This window comes from Hemicordylus capensis, chromosome 2 (genome assembly GCF_027244095.1).
Source record: "Hemicordylus capensis ecotype Gifberg chromosome 2, rHemCap1.1.pri, whole genome shotgun sequence".
Lineage (NCBI taxonomy): Eukaryota > Metazoa > Chordata > Lepidosauria > Squamata > Cordylidae > Hemicordylus > Hemicordylus capensis.
Window position 1 is genome coordinate 365,919,084 of NC_069658.1, and position 22,542 is coordinate 365,941,625.

Sequence of the window (22,542 nt, forward strand, 5' to 3'; positions counted from 1 at the left end):
ACTGAAGATTTACTATTCTGTCCGTTAGGAGCCAATGACATGGCTCAAGTACAAGGGTTGTGTCCGCTTGAAGCCCATAGAGTGCATGATCCTCCAAGGTTTTTTGGCATCCCATTAGCTCCTTTTAGAATCTTGGCTATTTTTTTAATGCAGATTGCCACCCCCACAGTTGCAAAGATAAGTTTCAGCATGTGATGGTCAAAAAATCCCAGTGTCAAATCAGTTGTTCATTTTCCTCATTTGGTCAAATGCTCAGTTCCACATCTTGGGGAGTTACAGGAAGTATGAGTTATCTCTGAGTGTATAACTTGAAACTTTTAGTGTAGTATCTGTTAATTGTTTAGTAAACACAGATATATGTAAACATGGAGCTCTAATCAGAGCCTCTAAAGGAAAGTTCTGTCCTCAATCAGATGGTGTATTCTTAACCTTAATACTTATTTTAATACTCAAAGCTCTAGGATATTTCAGATAGACAACAAGACAAAAGCTTGTCTAAGACAATCAATATGGTTGCATCCAACAATCTGATGGTAAACATGTTTACTGGGAAGGAAGGAAGACCCACTGAATTCAATAAGATTTGAAACACAGGAAGCTGCCATATACTGAGTCAGACCATCGGTCCATCTAGTTCAGTATTGTCACACAGACTAGCAGAGGTTTATCTAAGGATACCATGAGGAGTCTTTCTCAGCCTTATTTAGAGATGCCAGGGAGGGAACTTGGAACCTTCTGCATGCACACATACAGATGCTCTTCCCAGAGCGCCCCTTCCCCTAAGGCGAATATCTTACAGTGCTCACACATGTAGTCTCCCATTCAAGTGCAAACAATGATGGACCCTGCTTAGCAAAGGGGACAATTCATATTTGTTACCAAAAGACCAGTTCTCCTCCCAAATGATTCCATGTAGATGTACTTATGCATGTATCTCTAATGTCCTTTCCTACTGTTGCAGCTGTACATGTCCTTTACAACTCATTAAGCGAACACTTCCTCAGTTTTACAAAATTCTTCACATTGTTTCACTTCAACAAACTTCCAGATTTCTGTGTGCCGTGTTGATCTCATTCCATGCTCTGAGGAATCTTGATGCTTCAGAAAACAGAGCACACCCCTAGAAAGAATGATGGGCTGGGACTAGGGGTTATGAAAAGAAGCCTCCCCCCCACCAGCAAAGTACAAGGCGGCACTATCAGAGAGGGTAAGGCATCTCTATAATAAATAATTCTGTTCATAAGAGCTTAAAGACTACACGTATAGTATTTTTAGTCATTCTTACAACAACTAGTAAGTAAGTAATCCTCAGGGGCATAACTACCATTAGGCAAGGGGAGGCAGTCGTCTTGGAGCCCCACTACCTCGAGGGGCCCCCCAGAGGCACATCACATGATTCCCCACCCGCCCATGTTGCACCCGCTATGAATTATGTTGAGTCTCTTGGAGATCGGCAGGAGCAGAGAGTAAAAAAACTAGATTCAATGTGAACTAGATATTCACCGTATTCATAATGGGGATGCGAGTGTGAGTGCACTATATATTGTGAAGTGTGTTTGTGTGTGTATATCAGCGAGGGGCCCATTTTAAAATCTTGTCTCTGGGCCCCCTCCAACCTTGCTACGCCCCTGGTAATCCTTACAACTTTATACAACTTACCTTGTAAGTAGCCCTTACAACTATTACCGTGTTTCCCCAAAAATAAGACAGTGTCTTATATTAATTTTAGCCCCAAAAATGCACTAGGGCAATTAGCGGTACATCAGAAATTACTGCTAGGTCTTACTTTCGGGGTAGGTCTTACTTTCGGGGAAACAGGGTAGTCTGGTGGCTGCAGGCCACCTCCAGCCTCATGAGGCACAATGCCTCTCAATACCAGTTGCAGGGGAGCAATAGTAAGACAGAGGGCATGCCCTCATCTCTTGCCTGTGGGATCCCCAGAGGCAGCTGGTGGGCCACTGTAGGAAACAGGATGCTGGACACTAAGCATCACTATGCCTTGGGCCTGATCCAGGAGGGCTGTTCTTATGTTCTTAACTCCACAAGATAGGCCAGTATTATTATCTTAATGTTAAAGATGCTGGGCTGCGAGCTAGTGAGTTCACTAACCTCATGACTGAAATGAGACTGGAACCAGGAGCTTCCCAGCTTGTAGTTCATTCTCTAAAGTACTCTTCTAGTGTACTCCAGACTAATTAAGCAGATAAGATTCACCACGCCATTCACCTTTCAGAACATTTTCTCTGAGCAACATTTTGCAGATGTGATGGCAGGGCATAAGAAAATGCTTTCCTTTCTTAAGTGGTCACTGCATACCTTGAAAAACCATCTTTACCCCATGTCCCAAGCATTGAGAGCCAATTGCTCTTTTTTAGCCTACTTTTCTTAAGGAAAATAAAGTAAGCTTATGAGATCACCTAGCTTTCTGAGTGTGTGTGTGTGTGTGTGTGTGTGTGTGTGTGTGTGTGTGTACCCCCCGCCCATGCCATCAAGTTTGTAATACCTGGATCAATTTGAACCTAATTTGGAAGAATTGTAGAGACACATAAGGACACCTCAACAGCTTAGTTTATGATGAGGTCATCCACTGCAATTCAAGATGGCAGACATGTGAATGTTTAAGAAGCAAGTGGGAACCAATTTTGACCAAATTTAGTACAGTTCTAGTGACACATAGGGACAGCTCAACAGCACAGTTTGTGATGATGCACTCACCCAATTCAAGATGGTGGATGCATGAATGTTTGAGGTGGAAGTGGGCTAACTTGTGAAGATGATAATTGTCAATTAAGATTATAATGAAAGGAAAGTAGGCAGATTAGTTCTTACCAGAACTTCTTGGTTGGGTTTTGTTTTTTTAGTTCTACTGGTGTCTTAAAGCTTTCAAGGCCTAATTCAAGACTGACTTTGAACAATACAAGAATAAAATGCAGCTTAAGAAAAATCCCTGTGTTTAATTTTATTCACTCTTAAGAATACAGTTAGAGGATACATATCTTTGTAAAGGGTGTGCCAACAAAAGAAGAGTCCTGCTAGATCAGGTCAAAAATCCAGCATTCTGCTTCCCATAGGGGCCTATCAGATGCTTCTAGGAAGCTCCCAGTGAATGGATCAAATGAAATACTTATTTACATCAAATGCATACACATTGATGCATAGTGTCTACATTCATTTAGTCAAATAAATGGAAAGGAAGCCACAAACATGTTATGTACATAGCAACAGGGGTTAGTCCTTTCCACTTGCTTCTCTCATTTGGCTCTCTTAGATCAGCCACCGAAACTACAACCAACTTATGCATAAAGTGGCAGGAAAATTATTCTACAGCAGGGCAGACAGCAAGAATCCAGCTGCACAATGGTTTCTGACTCACTGACAGTGAATCATTCACACCCTTTCCCTCAAATGATTCCTTTGTGTTTTATGAGTATTATTGCACAGATAAAAGGGAACCTTCATCCATCCCCATTTTTGTCTCATTCTTTACTGTTCAAATTCCTGGTCAAAGCATAATATTCAGTATAGATATATTTCTGAAGTCCTCTTCTGAACTTAAGTGGGAAGAATGTGCATTAAAACTGTGAGTGGCACAATGCCAAAAGCCGCAGTGTCTCAATATGCAGCACTCTTGCTTTGATGACACCACATTACAACTCCCTCAGTTATGAAGTTTTAATTTTGCTCAAACTGAGGCACTTAAGGTACAAAGTGACCTTAATATGAACCAAAGTGTCATTCTGAAGATCCAGGCCATGATGTAACTGAATCATTCCAGTTAAGTGCCAGCTACACTACATGGCCATAAATGTTGAATTTTATGTTTTATATCTCTTTCACAGGCAGTTTCAATTTTGCCAGAAATTGTGTGCTGTAGAAAAGGCACTTGTCACTTTAGAAGCGTTCCTCTAACTTCTTAGTGAGGGCTAGTTTTTTGAACAACAACAATAACAAACATTCATGTTTAAGTTTTGGAGTGTTCAAAGCATAGCAATAGCAATAGCAATAGCAATAGCACTTACATTTATATACCGCTCTATAGCCGAAGCTCTCTAAGCGGTTTACAAAGATTTAGCATATTGCCCCCAACATTCTGGGTACTCATTTTACCGACCTCGGAAGGATGGAAGGCTGAGTCAACCTTGAGCCCCTGGTCAGGATCGAACTTGTAACCTTCTGGTTACAGGGCGGCAGTTTTACCACTGCACCACCAGGGGCTCAAGGTTGACTCAGCCTTCAGTGATCCTTATTGATCACCTACAACTTTATTGTCCATACCAAAGTCATAACAAACAAAATGACAATTGAAGTAATCCTTCAACAGTCCTGTAAAGTAGGTCAGTTTTAGTATTCCTCTATTGCAAGTGGGGGCTGAAACTGTGATAACTTTCTGAAGGCCACGTTTTGAGCATGTCAAATTCAAGCATGGATTTGAAGCTTGGATCTCCTTTTTTACAGTTCAGTAGTCTCTTACATGCCATGCCATCCATAGCTCCTCACATGGTATGACCATCACATGAAAGCTGCTCGAAATTGCTCCATATAGCTGTCAACAGATAGTAAGCCATCAATGCACAGCAACTAATCACACAACTGGACAATCACTAAACTTTTTTTAAAAAAGATATTTGCAATGATGTTGAGAAAATGGCCCTTTCTGCATGTTAGTTCATACATAAGGGCTACCAAAGAACTAAGTCAGTGATTTGACCTCATATGGGTCGTGCTAACAAACATTACTGGAATGATGTGGGATCCACACATGTAGAAGCAGCTCCCATGCCACTCAGGAAACATATCAATGGGTCCATTTTAATGTCTCACTACAAAGTTAACAGCTATACTCACATGTGGAGTGATGAAAGGCAGCTTTGGCATGGCAGCCATTAGTCTAGAAAATGATCCTACAGCTGCACATCTGTGCATTCTTATTTGGAAATAAATCCCATTGAAACCAACCGTACCTATGACCAAGTAAACATCATGTTGTAAGAGAGCCCATAGTGGAATTCTCATTTGTTTGTTCAGAAATGCTGGGAGGTTATCAGATTTCTAACCCTCAAGATAATCTGTTTTAGTTAGTAGACAGACTTACACTGGGTTGCCAGGACTGTAGGTAGAGGGAATATGCAGAGGCCTGATCCAAGCCTCTGAAGGTCTTAGTTTCATGGAAACAGACATACAGGGACTCAGACAAGAGGCCTGCAAGCAGAGAGGTGTAGGACTGCCAAGGAGTTTATTGGAGAACTCAGATGGAGGAACTGTGATGCAAATTATAGTGACATTCTCAGCTAACTGAAATATAAAGATAGAGCTCTTAACTGTCCATATTTAAATTCTGGCAGCGAGCCATTGCTCTATACAGCAGGTGCCAAAGCATGTGGCTTTCAAAGCAGGTGTCTTTCTGCTTAAAGAGAAAACAGTGCCTAGGAGTGTGTAGCGTTTGTGTTACAGAGAACAAAAATTGTGCCACCAGGCCCATATCACACAGCATTGTAACATGATGTGTTACAATACTGTAATATTGTGACTCTTATAGCAAATTACTCTTTTCAATTTTAAAAAGAAAAGTTTTGTCTCGGAAAAGAAATGCCCAAAGTGTTTTTCTCTGACAGCTACTTTTGCAGAATTGTTCAGTGAGGCACTGGTAGCCCTTAATGTTTCGTCATGATAAACCATATTCAGTTATGCCACCCTTGGGACATAAAATAAAATAAAGACGCCACCTAGTCTATACCACACGGGTTGCAAACATCACCTGCCTTTCAAGGGTAGCCTTGCTCCATTTGGCTGCAACACTAGGCACACTTACCTCAGAATAAACCCCACTGAACACAAGGACACTTCCTTCTGAGCAAACATGCATAGATTGTGCGATTAATGACAGGTGGGAGAGAGAAGGGCAGCTTCCCCGGGAACTGCACTACGGTGCTGAGGGCAGCAGCACCGGTTACGTTTCTTCCTGCGCTGCGTGCTGTGCAGCCAATAACAATTACTCCGGTGGAGCGGGCCATTCCCGTGGCCTAGGACTCGTGCCCGGTGTCGCTGGGGAGCGTGCATCGCCCCACACACCGCCAGCAGTTTAACACTGCTAGCCTGGCAAAAGGTGGCCCCTTTTATTCCCCTCTTCGCGGGGTGGGGGTGGAGTTGCGTTTGCGGAGGCGGCAACGGCACTTCGCTAGATACGCGGGCATCACTCGGAGTCCGTCTTCACAGTCTTTTGGCCAAACAAGCAAGAGGCGGCCACAGAAGACTGCAGCTCGGGAATTGCCGCGTTTTGTCCCAAACGGAGAAAAGACTGTGGACTGGAGTCCCCGTCCTCCTTCCCAGAGCAACTGTGCAGTGCTGGCTGCCTGGGTGGAAGCCGCGCAGTGGAGCAGAGCCCTTCGCTCTCAGCTGCGGCTGCTTCCTTCGTCTCCTTCCTTCAGCAGCTGGGGCAGGCGACCAGCAGCGGACAGCCTGCGGGGAGCCCGCTCTGATTGGCCGCGACGTCCGGTTGCCGTTGCTTCGTCGGGCTAATGTCAGACCGAGCTTTCCCTACCTCAGAAAGGCAGCAGTAGGCGAGCCGGCAGTCCTCCAGAGCGAGCGAACTAGACAAGCGGGACGCCGGTCTGTTGGGTGGCTGCACAGCGCGGGCTTTGGGGGTTGTTTGTTCACCCCTCGCCCGCCAGCAACTTTCCCTAAACAGAGGGGAGAAGAAGAAGAAGAAGAAGGTCAGCCGGCAGCTCCAAGAGAGACTTGGCCTGCCTGGAGTTCGGAAGTGGCTGGTGAAGGCAGCGCGCTCTCGGGAGCGACCCCCTGCAGCCACAGCTGCGCACCGCAACAGAAACGATGCAGCCAACCACGTAAAGAGGGCAGCTGGACCATGGTGTGGGCGCCTGGGCTTCTCCCCCTGCGATGGTAAGAGCTTGCTCTTTCTGGGCTGACCGGCTTTGGGGGCACTAATGATTTATTTCTAATCAGTAGTCTCCCCCCCCCCCCGCCCCTTCAAAGGAAGTTAACCAGAGCTGTCGCCTATCTCATATTCAGGACAGGCTCTGGATGCCCGGGGCAAAGGAAGGTACTCGGCACTTGATCAGAGGTACCCTCACACTTCTTATCTATTCCTTGTGTTTTAAAATACTGTAGGCTCTTTTCTTGAGTCTCAGACTTGGCCCTAAGTGGAATTTATGTCTGGTGTGCATTTGGAAAGATTTTCAGAGTTATTAGCCAAGTCTGGGTTTCTGTTCTGCAGCACTTTGGTGTTCACATTGCTTTATGTTTACCTTTGTGCAACAGCTAGTCTTCAGTGAACAATGTAATGAAAAACTTGCCCACAGATGGGGGCTGCCCCAGGTAAAAGAAATTAGCAACCGAATAAATGTGTAAATATGCCCTGTTGCCCTGTGGGCCAGTCCGAGCCTGTAATACGGTACAATTATGGGAGCTGAGTCAGTGTCAATGCAAAAAATCTCCTACCAGGATAAATCTCTGCTATGATTTAACCAAGTGCTGTTAGATTATATCCTGTGGGGTGTGTGTGTGTGTTGGGAAATCTATACTATAAAGAGGAACCTGAGAAAACTTTGAACTTCATCTTAGTCACACTTCATTTTCCTCTCCTGCAGAGTAACTTTCCATCAAGTTACAGGAAAGTTTCATAGAGGTGTCTCCGGTGATCTAATATATCACATCTGACGTATGTTGGGGGATCTTTTTCTAAAGAAGGCATGTTCCTTTTATTTTACCCCTATTGAATAATTTCTTCTTCCCAGAAGTGATGGCTGCAGGCAGGAAGGAGTGGTAAGGAAGAAGCGCAAGAGAAGATGTAAATATTAGCACCTGGTCTTAATTTAGAAAACATGGGGAGGGATGCAGGGGCTAAGATGGGGGGGAGGAGGTTCCTACCACCCCCAGCAGAAAGTGAGAAGACAGTTTGAATAGGCAGGTGATGAAAGAGAAACTTTGATTCATAAGGAAGCAGGCACTGATGTAAGGATGAAAAACTAAAAAGGTCAGAATTCTCAGAAGTCCCAAGCCTGGTAAGGTTATCATTGGGAATGTCCTGATGAGAATTTTCACTTTTCTGCCTTATGTGCTTGTATGGTTTTGAATTTCTCAACATTTATGGAAGACCTTTCTTCATTGCAAAACTGTGTGTAGAAAAACAGAGTGATAGAAGTTAATGGCAAGGATCTGTGCTTTCTTTGCAGGGTTTCTAATCCGGGGTTAGGAACATAGGAAACTGCCATATACTGAGTTCAGACCATTGGTCTATCTAGCTCAGTATTGTCTTCACAGACTGGCAGCGGCTTCTCCAAGGTTGCAGGCAGGAATCTCTCTCAGCATTATATTGGAGAAGCCAGGGAAGGAACTTGAAACCTTCTGCTCTTCCCAGAGTGGCTTCATCCCCTGAGGGGAATATCTTGCAGTGCTTACACATCAAATCTCCCATTCAGATGCAACCAGTTGCAGACCCTGCTTAGCTATGGGGACAAGTCATGCTTGCCACCACAAGACCAGCTCTCCTCTCCCAATGTGTTAAGGGTTAATGTGTCACAACTTATAGTGCTCTCTCTTTTGCCTTGTTTTAAGCGCAATGAGTATGTGTGTATTGGAAGGGGACCCAGTTCATTGGTGCATAGGAAACAACCCACCATATATCTCTTAAATTTATAATTCAACATGCACACACTTGCTTTGCTACCTTGTTTTAAAACACTGCATCAGCAACTGCTATGTGTTGGAGAGAATTATACTGTTAATATTCAGCATTGCACAGAGTATTGGATAAATAAGCATTTAATCAGAACTTATTGGGGGCCACTTATCACAAGATGGCAGATCTCACCTTTGTGCATTGTGTTAAAAGTTTGGGACTATAAAAAAAATGCAAATTCAACTAAATATCTTGACATTACTTTTTTTGGGGCAATTTATTCTGTATCACTCTGCTTTTTTAAGCATATTTGCTATAACCTGTACACATTCAAAAATGTTTAATTTTATACCCAGGTTTCATATATATGAAAATTTATATAGCTCAGTGATACTGCTGATTTTCATCCATGTTGCATATCAATAGTCACTCATCTACATGAGCAAAAGGCTTACTTTATTTTTGGACCAGGGCAGATGTATTGTTTCATTTTGAATGCATTGTTACATTGATTGATTGACTGATTGATTAAGTGCTGCCAAGTCGGTGTCGATTTGTAATTACATGCAGATGAACCGGTGTCCACCTATGCATGTGCAACTAACTTATTTACATAAGCAACGTCTATGTGTTTTTATTATGAAAACGTCATCTGCCAATGCCTTCCTATAGCAATAACTCTGCCAAGGCTAGTGTCATTTTGATAATGTATGAGTAGGTAAAAGGACTTTCTGTTATATGAGCTGAGGAACAGTAGTAAACAGAGAATTAGAGGAACATTTTCAGGTGCAACATGCAAGTAACAAGAATTTTGTTGAGCTCTGTTTGAATTGGCATGTCTCTCTGTGAATTGGTAGAGGCTTGAAGGACTGCGCATTTTTTGTATGTCATACTCGATTTTCTTTGGCTACTGTTAGCAATAAGGAGATGCTTCTGCTACTTCCAAACTCACCTATCCAACAGCAGTGTTCTGCAGTACTTCCTCAAACTACATTGCAGCTTACTGCAGTCAAATCATTACAGTGTTCAGTTGTAAGCATTAACTGCTGTTTCATTTGTCTAGTTCTTTAACTGTTGCCGATTTAGCATTGAACCCTGTTTCTTCACAGCAGAGAATGTTCTTGTGACTGAGGGGCTGTATGCAGGCTTGAATTAGCATATTTTCCTTCCTGTACTATTCCCAGGTACAGGGGCGTAACTACTATTAGGCAAGGGGAGGCGGCTGCCTGGGGGCCCCCACGCCTCGAGGGGCCCCCCAGAGGCAAGTCACATGTGAAGTGTGTGTGTGTGTGTGTGTGTGTGTGTGTATCAGCGAGGGTCCCATTTTAAAATTTTATCTCTGGGCCCACTCCAGCCTTGTTATGCCCCTGCCCAGGTATGTGGGAACAGAAGTTTGCCTTATTTGCCTCCTTCATACTTAAAGTCCATGGCTTTTCATTTTTTCTTTAACTTCAAAAGAGAATATACCATTTTGCCTTCCCATCGTATCCAAGCAGCAAGATAACCATTTGATACATTAATGGGCTTATTATTCATCTATAAAATGGAGTGGTGGTGGAGACAGAGCAGCTTGCCCAAGGTTGCCCATGAATTCGTGGTTGAATGGAGAAATTTGAACTTGGCCTGCCAGTTTCCAAGTCCAACACTCCAAACAGACTGTGAAATGCAACCAATGCACAGACCAAAAACCCCCACAAAAAAAACCCCTCTTACTCAAAAAATCTCAAAAGTCCCCTTTTGTAATAAGTGGAATGGTAAAAGTTAGCATGGGTGGCTAAAAAGAGATCATCCTGTGTAAGAGGTTAATCTGTTTTCACATTTTTGTGTTATGTGTTTGTGAGGACATTTCTGCTTCTTCAAATAGTTACCATTGGAACATATTCTAGTAGATCTTAAGCCAGTTCTTGGTGGCTTTCACCATAAACTCACTCTGGGATAAACTATCTTCAACACAGCACTAGTATATGGAGAACAATTTGTCCATAAACCGAGAGGAGGTTATCTTCTTGAGTCATTCACTAATGGATCTTTCCATTAGAGTTTGAATAACCAAAGCGTGAAAAATCGGATTTAATTTTATCTCATTTTAGAGATGTCTTAAATGACTCCAAAATAAGCCACCTACAGTGGAACATCATGGAAGTCTGAGTCACTGAAAAACTGAGCAGCTGTAGCCAGTAATAGAGAACTGGGACTAGCCAGCGATATAGAAGTCCTGATCCAACCAGTGTAGCCAAGCAAGCAATGGTAGGTAGGTAAAGCAGACTGCTTAGAACATGTGATGTCACTTTATTTAGAAAGAAAGTTGCCCAGAAATCGCATTGTGTGATCCAGTGTTTCACAAAGTGGAATCTCCAACCTAATTATCCCTCTGTGGAAGTTATATACCTGGGTATGCAATACCCACATACAGGAACAGTGGTATTATATCAGCTAGCCATGCCCCACCAGCACTAACATGCCCCATGGCTATGCCAGCTCTGCATCCCTAGGCACAATACTTAACTGGGGAAGGCTGCACTGAACTTGGGGACAAATCTTCCATTTCACATGGAATGTTTGTCCTTTGGGTTCAGCATTGCTCTTGGACAAATGCTATATTTGGGGCAAAGGCTTGTTGGTGCCAGGGGATGTGGCTAGCTAGCCAGTGCACTTCAGTTGCCCCTGAACCCGAGTACAGCATACCAGAGTATGTAATTTCTGAAAAGGGCTATAGTGTTCTTTTTGAGAACTAGTAAGTGGAGTAAGCACTTACCTAAAATGCAAGTGTCTTCCCCTGACACCTTTCTTACTACTGTGTTGGATTTCAACCCCAGTATTCACTGCTGGAGTTCTTTGAAGGCTACCAACAAGGCAAAGAGGCCCATCATTTGAAAACTGTTAGCATCACAGTGGCTGCAGTGCCTGGGAAATGTGACGGCTGTTTGTCCTTGAGAAGGTTGCTGGTAGTGGTGTGAGGAAGAGCGGAGGATCTCTGAGTACCAATGGTGTTTATGATGCAGTTAGACTAAAGCCTTTTGGACGTTGGCAGCTGATGTTGCCATGCGGGAAAAGAAAATCCGAAGCTGCAAAGACAGAATTACAATGGGAACATGGAACGTAAGAAGCATGAATATGGGAAAGCTCGACACAGTGAAAGACAAAATGAATCGACTACTGATTGACATCTTGGCCATCAGTGAATTAAAATGAACTGGAATGGGACACTCTTAGAAAATCATACAGTTTACTACTTAGTACACAAAAATTAAAGAAGGAACAGTGTTGCTTTCATAGTCAGGAAGGATATAGCAATGACAGTACTTAGGTACAGTGTGGTCAGTGACCGACTAATATCATTTAGATTTCGTGGACAACCCTTTAACATGAAAGTTATTCAAGTCTATGCCTCAACGACTGATGCAGAAGAAGAGCAAGCTGATGAGTTTTATGTTCAAGTTCAGTCTGAAATTGACAGAACATTCAAGCAAATGTGATGCTGGTGGTTGGAGAGTGGAATGCCAAAGTTGGAAATGGTAAGGAGGAAAACACAGTTGGCCTGTATAACCTAGGAAACAGAAACGAAGCAGGAAAATTACTTACTAGTTTCTGTCAAGCCAATGATCTCTTCATTGCTAACACATTCTTCAAACAACCAAAGCGGTGCCTATACACATGGACATCATCAGATGGAATACACAGAAATCAAATTGATTACATTATTGGTGCAAGGAGGTGGAAGAGATCAGTTATAACAGCAAAGACATGGCTGGGGACCGATTGTGGAACAGATCATGAACTGCTCATGTGCAAGTTCCAAGTCAAGCTAAAGTGGAAAAACAAAGCCATCCGGCTTCCATGATACAATCTTGAGAATGTACCCACCATTTTCAAGGAGAACATCATGAACTGCTTTGAAGTTCTGAACCACATTGATAGGGAACCAGAGGAACTGTGGAATGAAATCAAAGAAGTTAAGGATGGATGTGAAAAGAGACTGCCAAAGACCAAGAAAAAGAAGAAAGCAAAATGGATGTCAGAACAGATGCTGGAAATTGCCAAGAAGGGAGAGAAGCCTAAGTCAAGAAAGATAAAGACCTCAGGAAGGAACTTAAGAGGGAATTTCAGAAATCGGTTAGAAGAGACAAGGAGCAGTACTACAATGACCATCTGTAAAGACCTTGAGGATGGAAATAGACATGGAAAAACAAGGGAAGTTTTCCAAAAGATCTCTGAACTCAGAGGGAGGTTCCAGCCTCGAATTGGTATGTTAAGGGATGTCAAAGGACAGTTAGTAACTGATTCAGAGAGAATCAAACAGATGGAAGGAGTATACTGGAAATCTGTACAGCAGGGATGTCAGCATCCAAGATACTCTAGAATAGATTCCCTACTTTCAAGAACCTTTAGTACCGGAAGATGACGTTAGATCAGCACTTCAGTTGGAAGGCTACAGGAATTGATGGCATAGCTACAGAAATATGGTAGGCAACAGAAGAAGAATCAGTCAAGGCTCTAACCAAATTATGCCAGCAAACTTGGAGAACACAGTGGCCAACAGATTGGAAGAGGTCAGTCTACATACCCATACCAAAGAAAGGAGACTTAGCAGATGATGCACACCATCACACAATATCCTTAATTTCACATGCTAGTAAAATAATGCCCAGGATCATCCAATGAGTCCTATGTGGAAAAGGAAATGCCGGATGTTCAAGCTGGTTTCAGAAAAGGCCGAGGAACAAGAGCATTGATGATGCATGCTGGATAATTGAGAAAGCCAAAGAATACCAGAAAGAAGTCAATATGTGTTTTGACTACAAAAAAGCCTTCAATTGTGTTGACCATGACAAGTTGTGGAATATCCTTAGGAAAATGGGCGCCCCGGAACCTCTCATTGTTCTCATGAGAAACCTATACATAGGACAAGAAGCTGCAGTCCAGACAGAACATGGTGAATGATCTGTTCCAGATTGGCCAAGGAGTAAGACAAGGCTGTATACTTTCTCCTTTATTCAATTTATATGCTGAACATATACTGAGAGAAGCTGGATTGTAAGAAGATGAGCATGGTTTTAAAGTTGAAGGAAGAAACCTCAATAACCTGCACTACGCTGATGACACTACTCTGATAACTGAAAATGCGGATGATCTGCAAGCTCTAGTAATGAAAGTCAAGGAGAACAGTGGAAAAAATGGGAGTACAACTAAATGTAAAGATGACTAAACTAATGACAACTGGTAGAGCAACCAGTCTCAGAATTGACAATGAAGACATTGAAGTGGTGTATAGCTTCTGCCTTTTAGGATTGACCGTCAACACTCAACTGTCAACTTGATGGCACTTAATCAATCAATCAGTGGTGTTTGGCAGCTGATGGAAAACTTACAGAGCTGTTTCACAGAATTGGCTCTCATTATGTTTGAGTGGATTTCTAATGGGGAAAAGCCCTTCATTCTACACTAGTCTGTGAAATGCCAAGGTTTGGGGATCAGTATGTATTGTACAGATGAAACTAGGCAGTTTTTGGCTCACGTTACTCACAACATCTCAAGATGAAAACTTCTGGCTTGGATATCCCCACCCCCATCCCTGTGCCCATTCTCTCCAGAAAAGGAAACTCGTTCTGCTTCCCCTCCCCTGATTTTGCAGGCTAGGCTTATAATGAGAACTTGATGGGCTGTGCACAGAGCATCTGTACCTCTAGTTCTCTTCCATTCCCCCACCCCCATTGTTGTCCCCCTCCCACCCAGTTCTCCTGCCTGAGAGGGAGTCTGAGTCGCACCTCTGCCACCTGCCCGCTGCCATCGTCTTCTCTTTTGGCCTGCAGGCAGGCCAGAGAAGGAGGCTGTGCCCACCATTCCCCTTGGCACTCCTGCCTTTTGGCCAGCAGGTGGGCCGGAGAGGGAGACTGCACCACCCTCTCCACCAGCTGCTGCCGCCATCACCATTTTCTCCCCTGTCCCCGTGGCTAATCAGCAGCTGCTCGTGAATCCCACGTGAGCTGCCACACATGGGATTAGCCACGGGTATGCCTTAGAGAAATAAATATATAGAAGATGTTGACATGATGTTATATAGAAAAATGTCTTCTAGTTATTGTTGTTCTATAATGTCTTCTAGTTTATTGTTTCATGGTCTCCTTGCAATCTTCTTGTGCAGCTTTTCAAAGAGTCTGGGTTCAATTTATATTATCCCTAATTGTCATGGTTTTGTTATAGAATTATGTACACATAGATGGATGAGTGGATATTTCCTATATCAATTCAAAATGAGCTTGTTCTTTCTAGGCTTTTTCAGAAAAAGCTCACACTTTTCTAAGAGTCTTTGAAATATCAGAAGGTCTGGCTCACTCCACATTGCTTCCATTCCAGCCCTCTATTGTTCACAGCTTCCCTTATAATTGGCTTTTTATTCCCCTTCCCCCACTTACTTTCTGTTTGCAGCAATGGGGGGAAAGGTACATATGCATGTGAGCTGCTGCTTTGGCCACCACTGAAGTCTGAAAGTCTTGCCAACATAACTTTCCAGTTCAAAACACTCTGGGAATTGTAGTTTGCCAGGGTCCTCCTGGAAGCCCTAATAATAAAATACAGTTACCAGGGACACTTACACTGGAAGCTTTCTCTTGGTAAGATTTTCAGCTTTTAATGGAGACCAGAGTAGCAGCCCTCCTCCTTGTGTAGATACATACTTTCCATTAGGACCAATAAGGCAAGTTTTGGAGAAGCAAAAGAGATAGGGCAGCTCGGAACTGGCCAAACTTATTGACAAGCAGAGCTGAAATTCAGAGATATTTGGCTTGGATCATAGAACGCTCTAATCTTGAACTGACCCACCCATTCTGAAACATCACAAAACTTCCTATACTATCGTCTACTGTAGCTATACTGTAGCTATACTGTAGTCTACTGTAGAAATTTCTCAAATTTCTCCAACTTATTTCTCCAAGTTCATATTTTTTAAAGTGGAGGCAGTATTCAGTATTCATGGGATACTCTGCTGTTATCCCTGTTTAGGGATGTAGTGATGGGAAGGATTTGAGGGAGGACTTAGAGCAACTGCTGTGAGGGTGGACCTTAGAGATGTGCACCCCTCACCCCTCCTGCTGCATTTCTGCCTCTGGTGCTTCATTGAATACCTCCCAGTTGGGATGGCAGTGTACCTCCTTGCCACTCCGGAAGTTAAAGGAAGTACCTGGCGCATGTGTGTACACCGGTCACACACATGCACGTCACACTCACTTGCGTGTCTGACCGACGTGCTTGCAAGCGCTCCAGGTGCTTTGTTTAACTTCCGGCTGAGGAGGACACCGGAGAAGCAGGGAGGTACACTATTGCACCGACGGGGACTGATTCAGTGGCACACGGGCAGTGGAAATGCGGTGGGAGGGGTAAGGGCACCCTCCACCGCCCTTAAAGGTATGTTCCCCGCCTTCGAACCTGCGGAACTGCTGGTCAATTGAACTAGTTAGGAGGCCCATAAAGGGCCTCCAAACCCGTCCTGTGAACATCCTTACTGGGCCTTTCCTAATTTACCATTAAAGAAGAAGAAGAAGGAAAATAAACAAAAAAAATGAAGGGCCAATCCAGAAGACTGGGTAGGGACTACACATATAGACATCAGCAGATGAAGAGAAAGCTTAAAAAAAAATAAAATCCCAAGAGTGCCCTGAGGAAGCAGCTGGCTGAGAGCTGCTGGCCACAGCATGAAGGCTGGAGGCAGCAGGAAGGCCCCTGCCTGTGACTAATAAGATAGGGACCAGTTCAGTTAGATGCGTGAGGGAAGTTATTTTCCTTTATTGTATTGCTTGAATCTGAGTTGAAGGTTAATGAAAACTTATTTCGCTTACAATCTTCTTTATAAAGAGACACTTGTTCTTTTTGCATACTCTTTTGCAAGAGTATACAAAATCTTGAGTATGCAAAATCTCTTTTAATCTAATAAATCCTTCACTTGTTGGTGAAGTGTGGTACTCTTCATTTTGGGTCTGCCTTATTCACACACCTTTGGAGGCCTGGGACTGCTCAGCCCTTCTAGGGAAGGTTTGTCACTTTATACACACACACACACACACACACACACACACACACACACACACACCCCAGAAATCCTATATGGAAACTGGGTTTCCACACATCAAAATAAAGTGGGTGGTGTCAGCCTACTGCCAATCCCTGACAGTCAAGGATTAAGGATTCACCCTCCCGCCCCCCCCCCCCTTTGGCTATGGTTGGAGCTATGACAGGGGGCTATTTTGGCTAGCTGCATGTACTCTACTTGTATTTCCTATCCATGGTTTCTTCCAGGTTTGTCAGAAAATATGGGGGGGGGGGAATGGTTATGGAGAGAATGGTGCATGTCAGAAGTGAAGGCATCTTTGCTGCTCTCTGCTATGAAGCTTGCCAGGTGACCTTGAGCAAGTCACCACCTCTCAGCCAACTTGCCTTTCGAGGTGATTATAAGGCTAAAATGTCATTTGAAATAAGGGCAAGCATATATTTAACCAATAAACAAACATGTTCCACTGTTTCTTTTCTCTTTATACAAATGTCTACTTCTGACAAAGACTGTACCACTATTGTGTACAAACTGTAACTTGATTTAATGGCTTATAGAAAGTTTGTATTGCATTCAAGTGCTTTTGTCCATGCTGCACTTTATTTTTATTTATTTATTTTACATTTTATATCCCGCTCTTCCTCCAAGGAGCCCAGAGCGGTGTACTACATACTTAAGTTTCTCCTCACAACAACCCTGTGATGTAGGTTAGGCTGAGAGAGAAGTGACTGGCCCAGAGTCACCCAGCAAGTATCATGGCTGAATGGGGATTAGAACTCGGGTCTCCCTGGTCCTAGTCCAGCACTCTAACCACTACACCACGCTGGCACTCTCTTTAGAACTTAGGGGTTGGGAGAGGTATATTCAGAAGCTTCTGTTGTTGGCTACCCTTGATGTAGATGCAATTTCAGCTTCAACTTAACTTAATGAAGGCAAGATCATATGTCATCATTAATTTTGTTTGAGAAGACATTCATAGAAATATTCTGTTCATTTATCACATTTTATGTCAGTGGTTGAATATAACATGGTGTGCTTGTGGGGGGGGGGGGATAATGGAAAATTTGAGAACTAAGTATTTTTCCTCCCAGGAGATGCTTTGTAACCTGGGATAGACCCTTTAGAGGTGAGGTTTTTTTCATTAAAAGGGTAGTGGGAGATGTGGAATAGATTGCATATTTTCAATGCAGCTGGTTCTAATTTGGTCACGTTATATAATTCTATTAGCCATATTGTTATACCACATAATGTTGTTTGAAGGAGGAAAATAGCCCTAAATGAATGAGTGGCTGCAGACACATGAGTAACAGTGGGAGACACATCTAATAATATACAGTGGGAAGCAAATTAATTTGAAAGACGACAAATTGGGCTTAGCCAGTTTTATATAATTAGGTGAATAATTATTGAAAATAATGGAAAAAATAATAAGCACTCAGTTTGCACTATGATTAGGTGCTGAAGTAACAAAGAGATACCTATTAAACAGTTCAGCCTCACAGAATCCCAATATAGCGCCTCAATGCTCCTGGTACATACTTCAAATGTTGAGTTGAAAAACCTATCAAATTCATAGACATTAGCACCAGTTCTTTTAAAGATGTGAGACCTGCATACATATTTCATATGCTAAGTACCTGCAGCTTTCTTCTCAGCCTTGCTCAAACTCTGTTTAAACTTAATCATTGGGTCTGAAGCTCTGTCAGTATACTAGCCTAGGAGGGTGTTCACATGCACAGCCTAGCTCAGGCTAGGCTGTTCATATGAAGCACCAGGAACAAGCCCAATCCTGGCGCTTCACCTGCACCAAGCCAGAGTTTTTAACCCGGCGTTTAGCTGAGGTTAAGTGAGCCTATGGTTTGCTTAACATCTGCCTGTGATTGTCTGGGTGATCACTGCCAGGTTAAATGGCTCCCCACACAGCTCGCCGGCATTTCTCTCCCCACCCCGGCTCACCGCCCAATTTCCCTTTTTGTCAGTTGAGGTGGAGGAGAGTGGCAGTGGCTGCAGCAGCAGAGAGGCTTCTTGAGCTCCTCCTCCGCACAGCAACTGAGTGCAGTTAGGACGGAGCTGGGACTAGGAGCAAGTTGTTCAAGTGGAAAGGAAAGTCAAACAACTCTTATCTCTGTATGTTTTTTGTGTGTGTGTGTGATTTGTTCCCCCCCCCTGCTTCCCACATTTAGTGAGTGCAAGTGAGTGTTTGTGCCTGAGCTATTTTTAACTTAAAAAAAATGATTTTAAATGATTGGGTTCTTCCCTCTAAGTACTGGATAACCAATGTGAAGTGATCTTCCAACGTGCAATGATTTGTTTTCCTCCCTCTGGAAAGGAAAGAGGGGGTGGTGGCAGGAGCCAACCAATAATTGGTTTTTTGATGGTGCTGTGGTTGTTGAAAATATATTCAATTGTTTTTCAACCAAACAAGTTATCAAAAAATGTTCCTTGCTCCCAGAATGGCTCCCAATACTTGAGGGCTGGGGAAGAGTGGAGCTAGGCCAGCATACTTCCTGATTATTTGCTAATTTTAAACTGGTTTGCCTGGATATCCCTTCACCTGCCTTTTCCAAATGAAAAACATTAAAAATAAAAAAATAAAAAATCCCGCCATGCTACAGGGGCTTAGACAAAAATTGTTAAGCTTGGAACAGAAGCTTCCTTTGGAACCCACAGAAGGGGAGGGAAGCTGGTCTTGTGGTAGCAAGCATGAATTGCCCTCTTGTATTTCACAAAGCTGATACTGTTGTATTATTTGGTTCTGCTGTTGTTTACACCTTGTAACTGTAGTCTCCTGTCCTCTGTTAATTTACTATACTATATTGCACGTGTCATTTTCTTTGGAACATTTTCTTCTGCAGCAGAGACATGGGGCCAGGAGAAGGAGAGGAAGGCAACGGGGGTCCCATTTTAAAATCTTGCCTCTGAGCCCACTCTAGTCTTGGTACGCCCCTGCCTCTTGTGCAGTGTCTCTCTGTGGAATCCCTGATCTCTATACCACAAACAGAGGCTTACTCAGCATTTACAATTCAGAGTGATATTAACAAGCAACTGTTTGTTTACTGTCCAGCACACTTCCAGCTTGTCATCTTGAGCTCGAACACTTCCCCTTGCATCAGATTTGCTTGGAAATAAGCGAAGTTGTCGCTCCCCCACCCACAAAAAATCTGGAAATGGTTCTGCTTGTTTCTGAGCCAAAGTGAATTTAGCCTAACCCCACTCCTGTGAGAACTGAACCAGCTCTTTAACATTTACCTGCAAACACTTAACCCCCATTGGCATGGCTGTTGGTGGCACACAGTCATGGGAAAAGGAAGAAGGGAGGGAGAACTATTTCTTCCCACTCCATCATTGGATTATTGTGTAACAGCATGCCAAGATGGAAGTCCCGAATAGCCCCATGGAAATATAGTTTCCCCAAGACTACCGTAGTGTCATTCTGGGTGGCTGAAAGAGAAATACTACTTCTCCAGTTTTGAGTTTAATCTGAACTGGAGAGCAATTCAATGCTGGTAATACTCTCCTCATACATGAGATGAGTATTACAAGCATCCCAAGACTTGTACTTGGCAACATTGCATGCTGTCACAAATTGATTTGCCTTGAAGATCATGGCAGCATAATGCTCAGTTTAAGCAGCCGAAGGTTATAACTGTTTGGAACAAAGTTTGCGCCTTTGAATAATTGGCCATCATGCTTTTTGCAACAATATTAGCTGCAGGAAGAGCAAAAGTTTAAGCCCACTTCTTCAAATCAACAGGATAAAGAATTCATGTGTTTGGGGGCTAAATTGAGCATGGGGCAAGAGAATGTATTTGCTCATCCTAAGTGCTGCTACTGAGTTTTCTCATTTGTGTTGTAATGCTCATTCATTCCTATTTTTCATTTTTTATATGGTTTGCAATAGCTGGCCCAACTCTTGTTTCCATGGAGACAGGTTTGATGCACTTTAAAAGGAGCTCAATTTGGCAACTGGATGTTGATGTCTCAGCCAGCATCCTAGATGTTTCCTGTTGCCTGGCCCCTCCCCTTTGGTTACTTGAGGAATTTACTTCTTTTCCAACAAAAATGGAGTTCATCATATAGTAGTGGATTTTCTGTTCAAGACACTTTAAGAAAAGCACCCATGCTTCCATAAGGGGCTTCATATTTTATTCTTGATTATAGACAATATTCATTTGTCTTGATTATAGTTAGGATGACATGACAAGAGAATGATGAGCCTGTTATAGTAGGCAAGGAATAATAATTCCTGGCATTGAAAGTTAGTCCTAGTGCCACCTTTTTGCAGGTCCTGTCTTGCTATGTGCCTCCTGAGTTATAAACAACTCAATAGCATCTTAATTAGATTTTGCAATAGAACATCTGTCTACTCTCTAATAGAACATTCTCCTGTCCCGTGGTCCATAAAAAGACCATACAGATGTTCTTGCCCCTCCACTAAGCTTCGAATGCTACCACCGAGTAATGTTATTGTTTTTGCTCTACTTCATTATGTGGAGGTGAAGTTACAATCTGCCTTAGCAAAGATAGTGACTTGTACAGTGTCACAGATTAAACCTATATAGCTGAGCAACAGTTTGAACCTAGTTCTCTCAAATCAAAGCCCAGGATTGTAGCCTAGTTTTTTGTACCCCTAAGTGTGCGGTGTGTGTGTGTGTAAGCACGGGAAAGTAGACTTTTATATTAAGCAGAGATTGGATTGAAATGGGAGTGTGCAGCTGGACATTTTGCTTTTTCTTGTGCAACAAGCTGCATTGAGATCAATTGAGAGAGTTTACTGAGCATAAGAACAATCAATTCTGAACTTGATTCATGTCAGTAAGTAAGCAAGTTTATTGTTACAGTCCTAGACCAGCACACAAAAAGATCATATGACATCATCATAATTGACAAAAATTAAGTAAAAAGATGTTTGTGTACATGCACATGTGCTAATCTCAATAACTAATAGAACCACCAAACTGAATATATCTTAATCTTAAAGAAATAGACTTGCAATTATTAAATTTCTTAACCAAAAGACTACAATAGACACAAGCAGCTGCACAAAACTTGGCCACCTTTTCAGAAATCTGGGAATTCTGAACAGACAGAAGAAAACAATTATAACATTTGTCTGACCTACCTGGAATTTTCTGTAAAATGGATGTGAAAAAATCAGACCAAAAATCATGATAAAAATGACAAAATAAAAGAACATTTTCCACAGTCTCCACAGCCCCGTCGCCACAGGGGCATAGGCACTCCTCATACAGTACCCTCCGATATCTCCCCTCTAGCAGAGCAGATGTCAGCATGTTATATCTGGTTAACATAAATATCCTCCAGAATTTTGGGATTGTAAAGTTAGTCAAATATCTGGTAGGGGCAGATCATGTATTTCTAATGCTATCAAAGATGGGATATTTAGAAACCAAACTTGTTGCTGTAATTCTGTATCACATATCCATTGTTTAATTGCAGCTTTGACCCTAGGATAACAGAAGTTTCTGCATCAATGAGCTTTTCCATGTAGACTGGAAAGAGTCTGCTAGGGTCAGTGGGGCCAAGCCATCAGGGGAAAAAATGAGCATTAACCAAAAGTTAATTAGATAAATCAAGGCTCAAACCTCAATGGAAATTAAGCCTGCTTTCAGGTGCAAAACTGCATTACTAATGGAACATGGAACTGTGACTATTGCTCTCAAAAATTTAGTCTGTATCACTTCAAGGGGCCTATAGTCATATTTATATATACATATTTGGGATCCATACAATAATTGGGCAACGACCTTGGCCACAAAAACCTGAATAGCTGAGGCAATATAATGACCACCTGTCATATGGGTGGGAGGAAACAACTAAGTAAACCTGAAAGTAAACACTCCTG

At 42.7% G+C, this 22,542-nt stretch overlaps 1 protein-coding gene across 10 annotated transcripts in view; it reads left to right on the plus strand.

The window, feature by feature from the left end:
• The first annotated feature begins 5,897 nt into the window (after positions 1 to 5,897).
• The window catches only part of HTR4 (5-hydroxytryptamine receptor 4), a 367,266-nt gene continuing 350,621 nt past the window's right edge, over positions 5,898 to 22,542 (plus strand). For 3 of the 10 annotated variants that reach the window (XM_053299683.1, XM_053299686.1, XM_053299687.1), the window contains exon 1: positions 5,898 to 6,897. Coding sequence is in view for 3 of the 10 variants with exons in the window: in XM_053299680.1 (XP_053155655.1) it covers positions 6,863 to 6,897 (35 nt within the window). In the remaining 7 variants the exon portion in view is untranslated. Of the gene's footprint in view, positions 6,898 to 7,038; positions 7,079 to 7,856; positions 8,019 to 22,542 lie in introns of those variants that run through there. The other 7 variants (XM_053299680.1, XM_053299679.1, XM_053299682.1 and 4 more) reach the window with 3 other exon arrangements.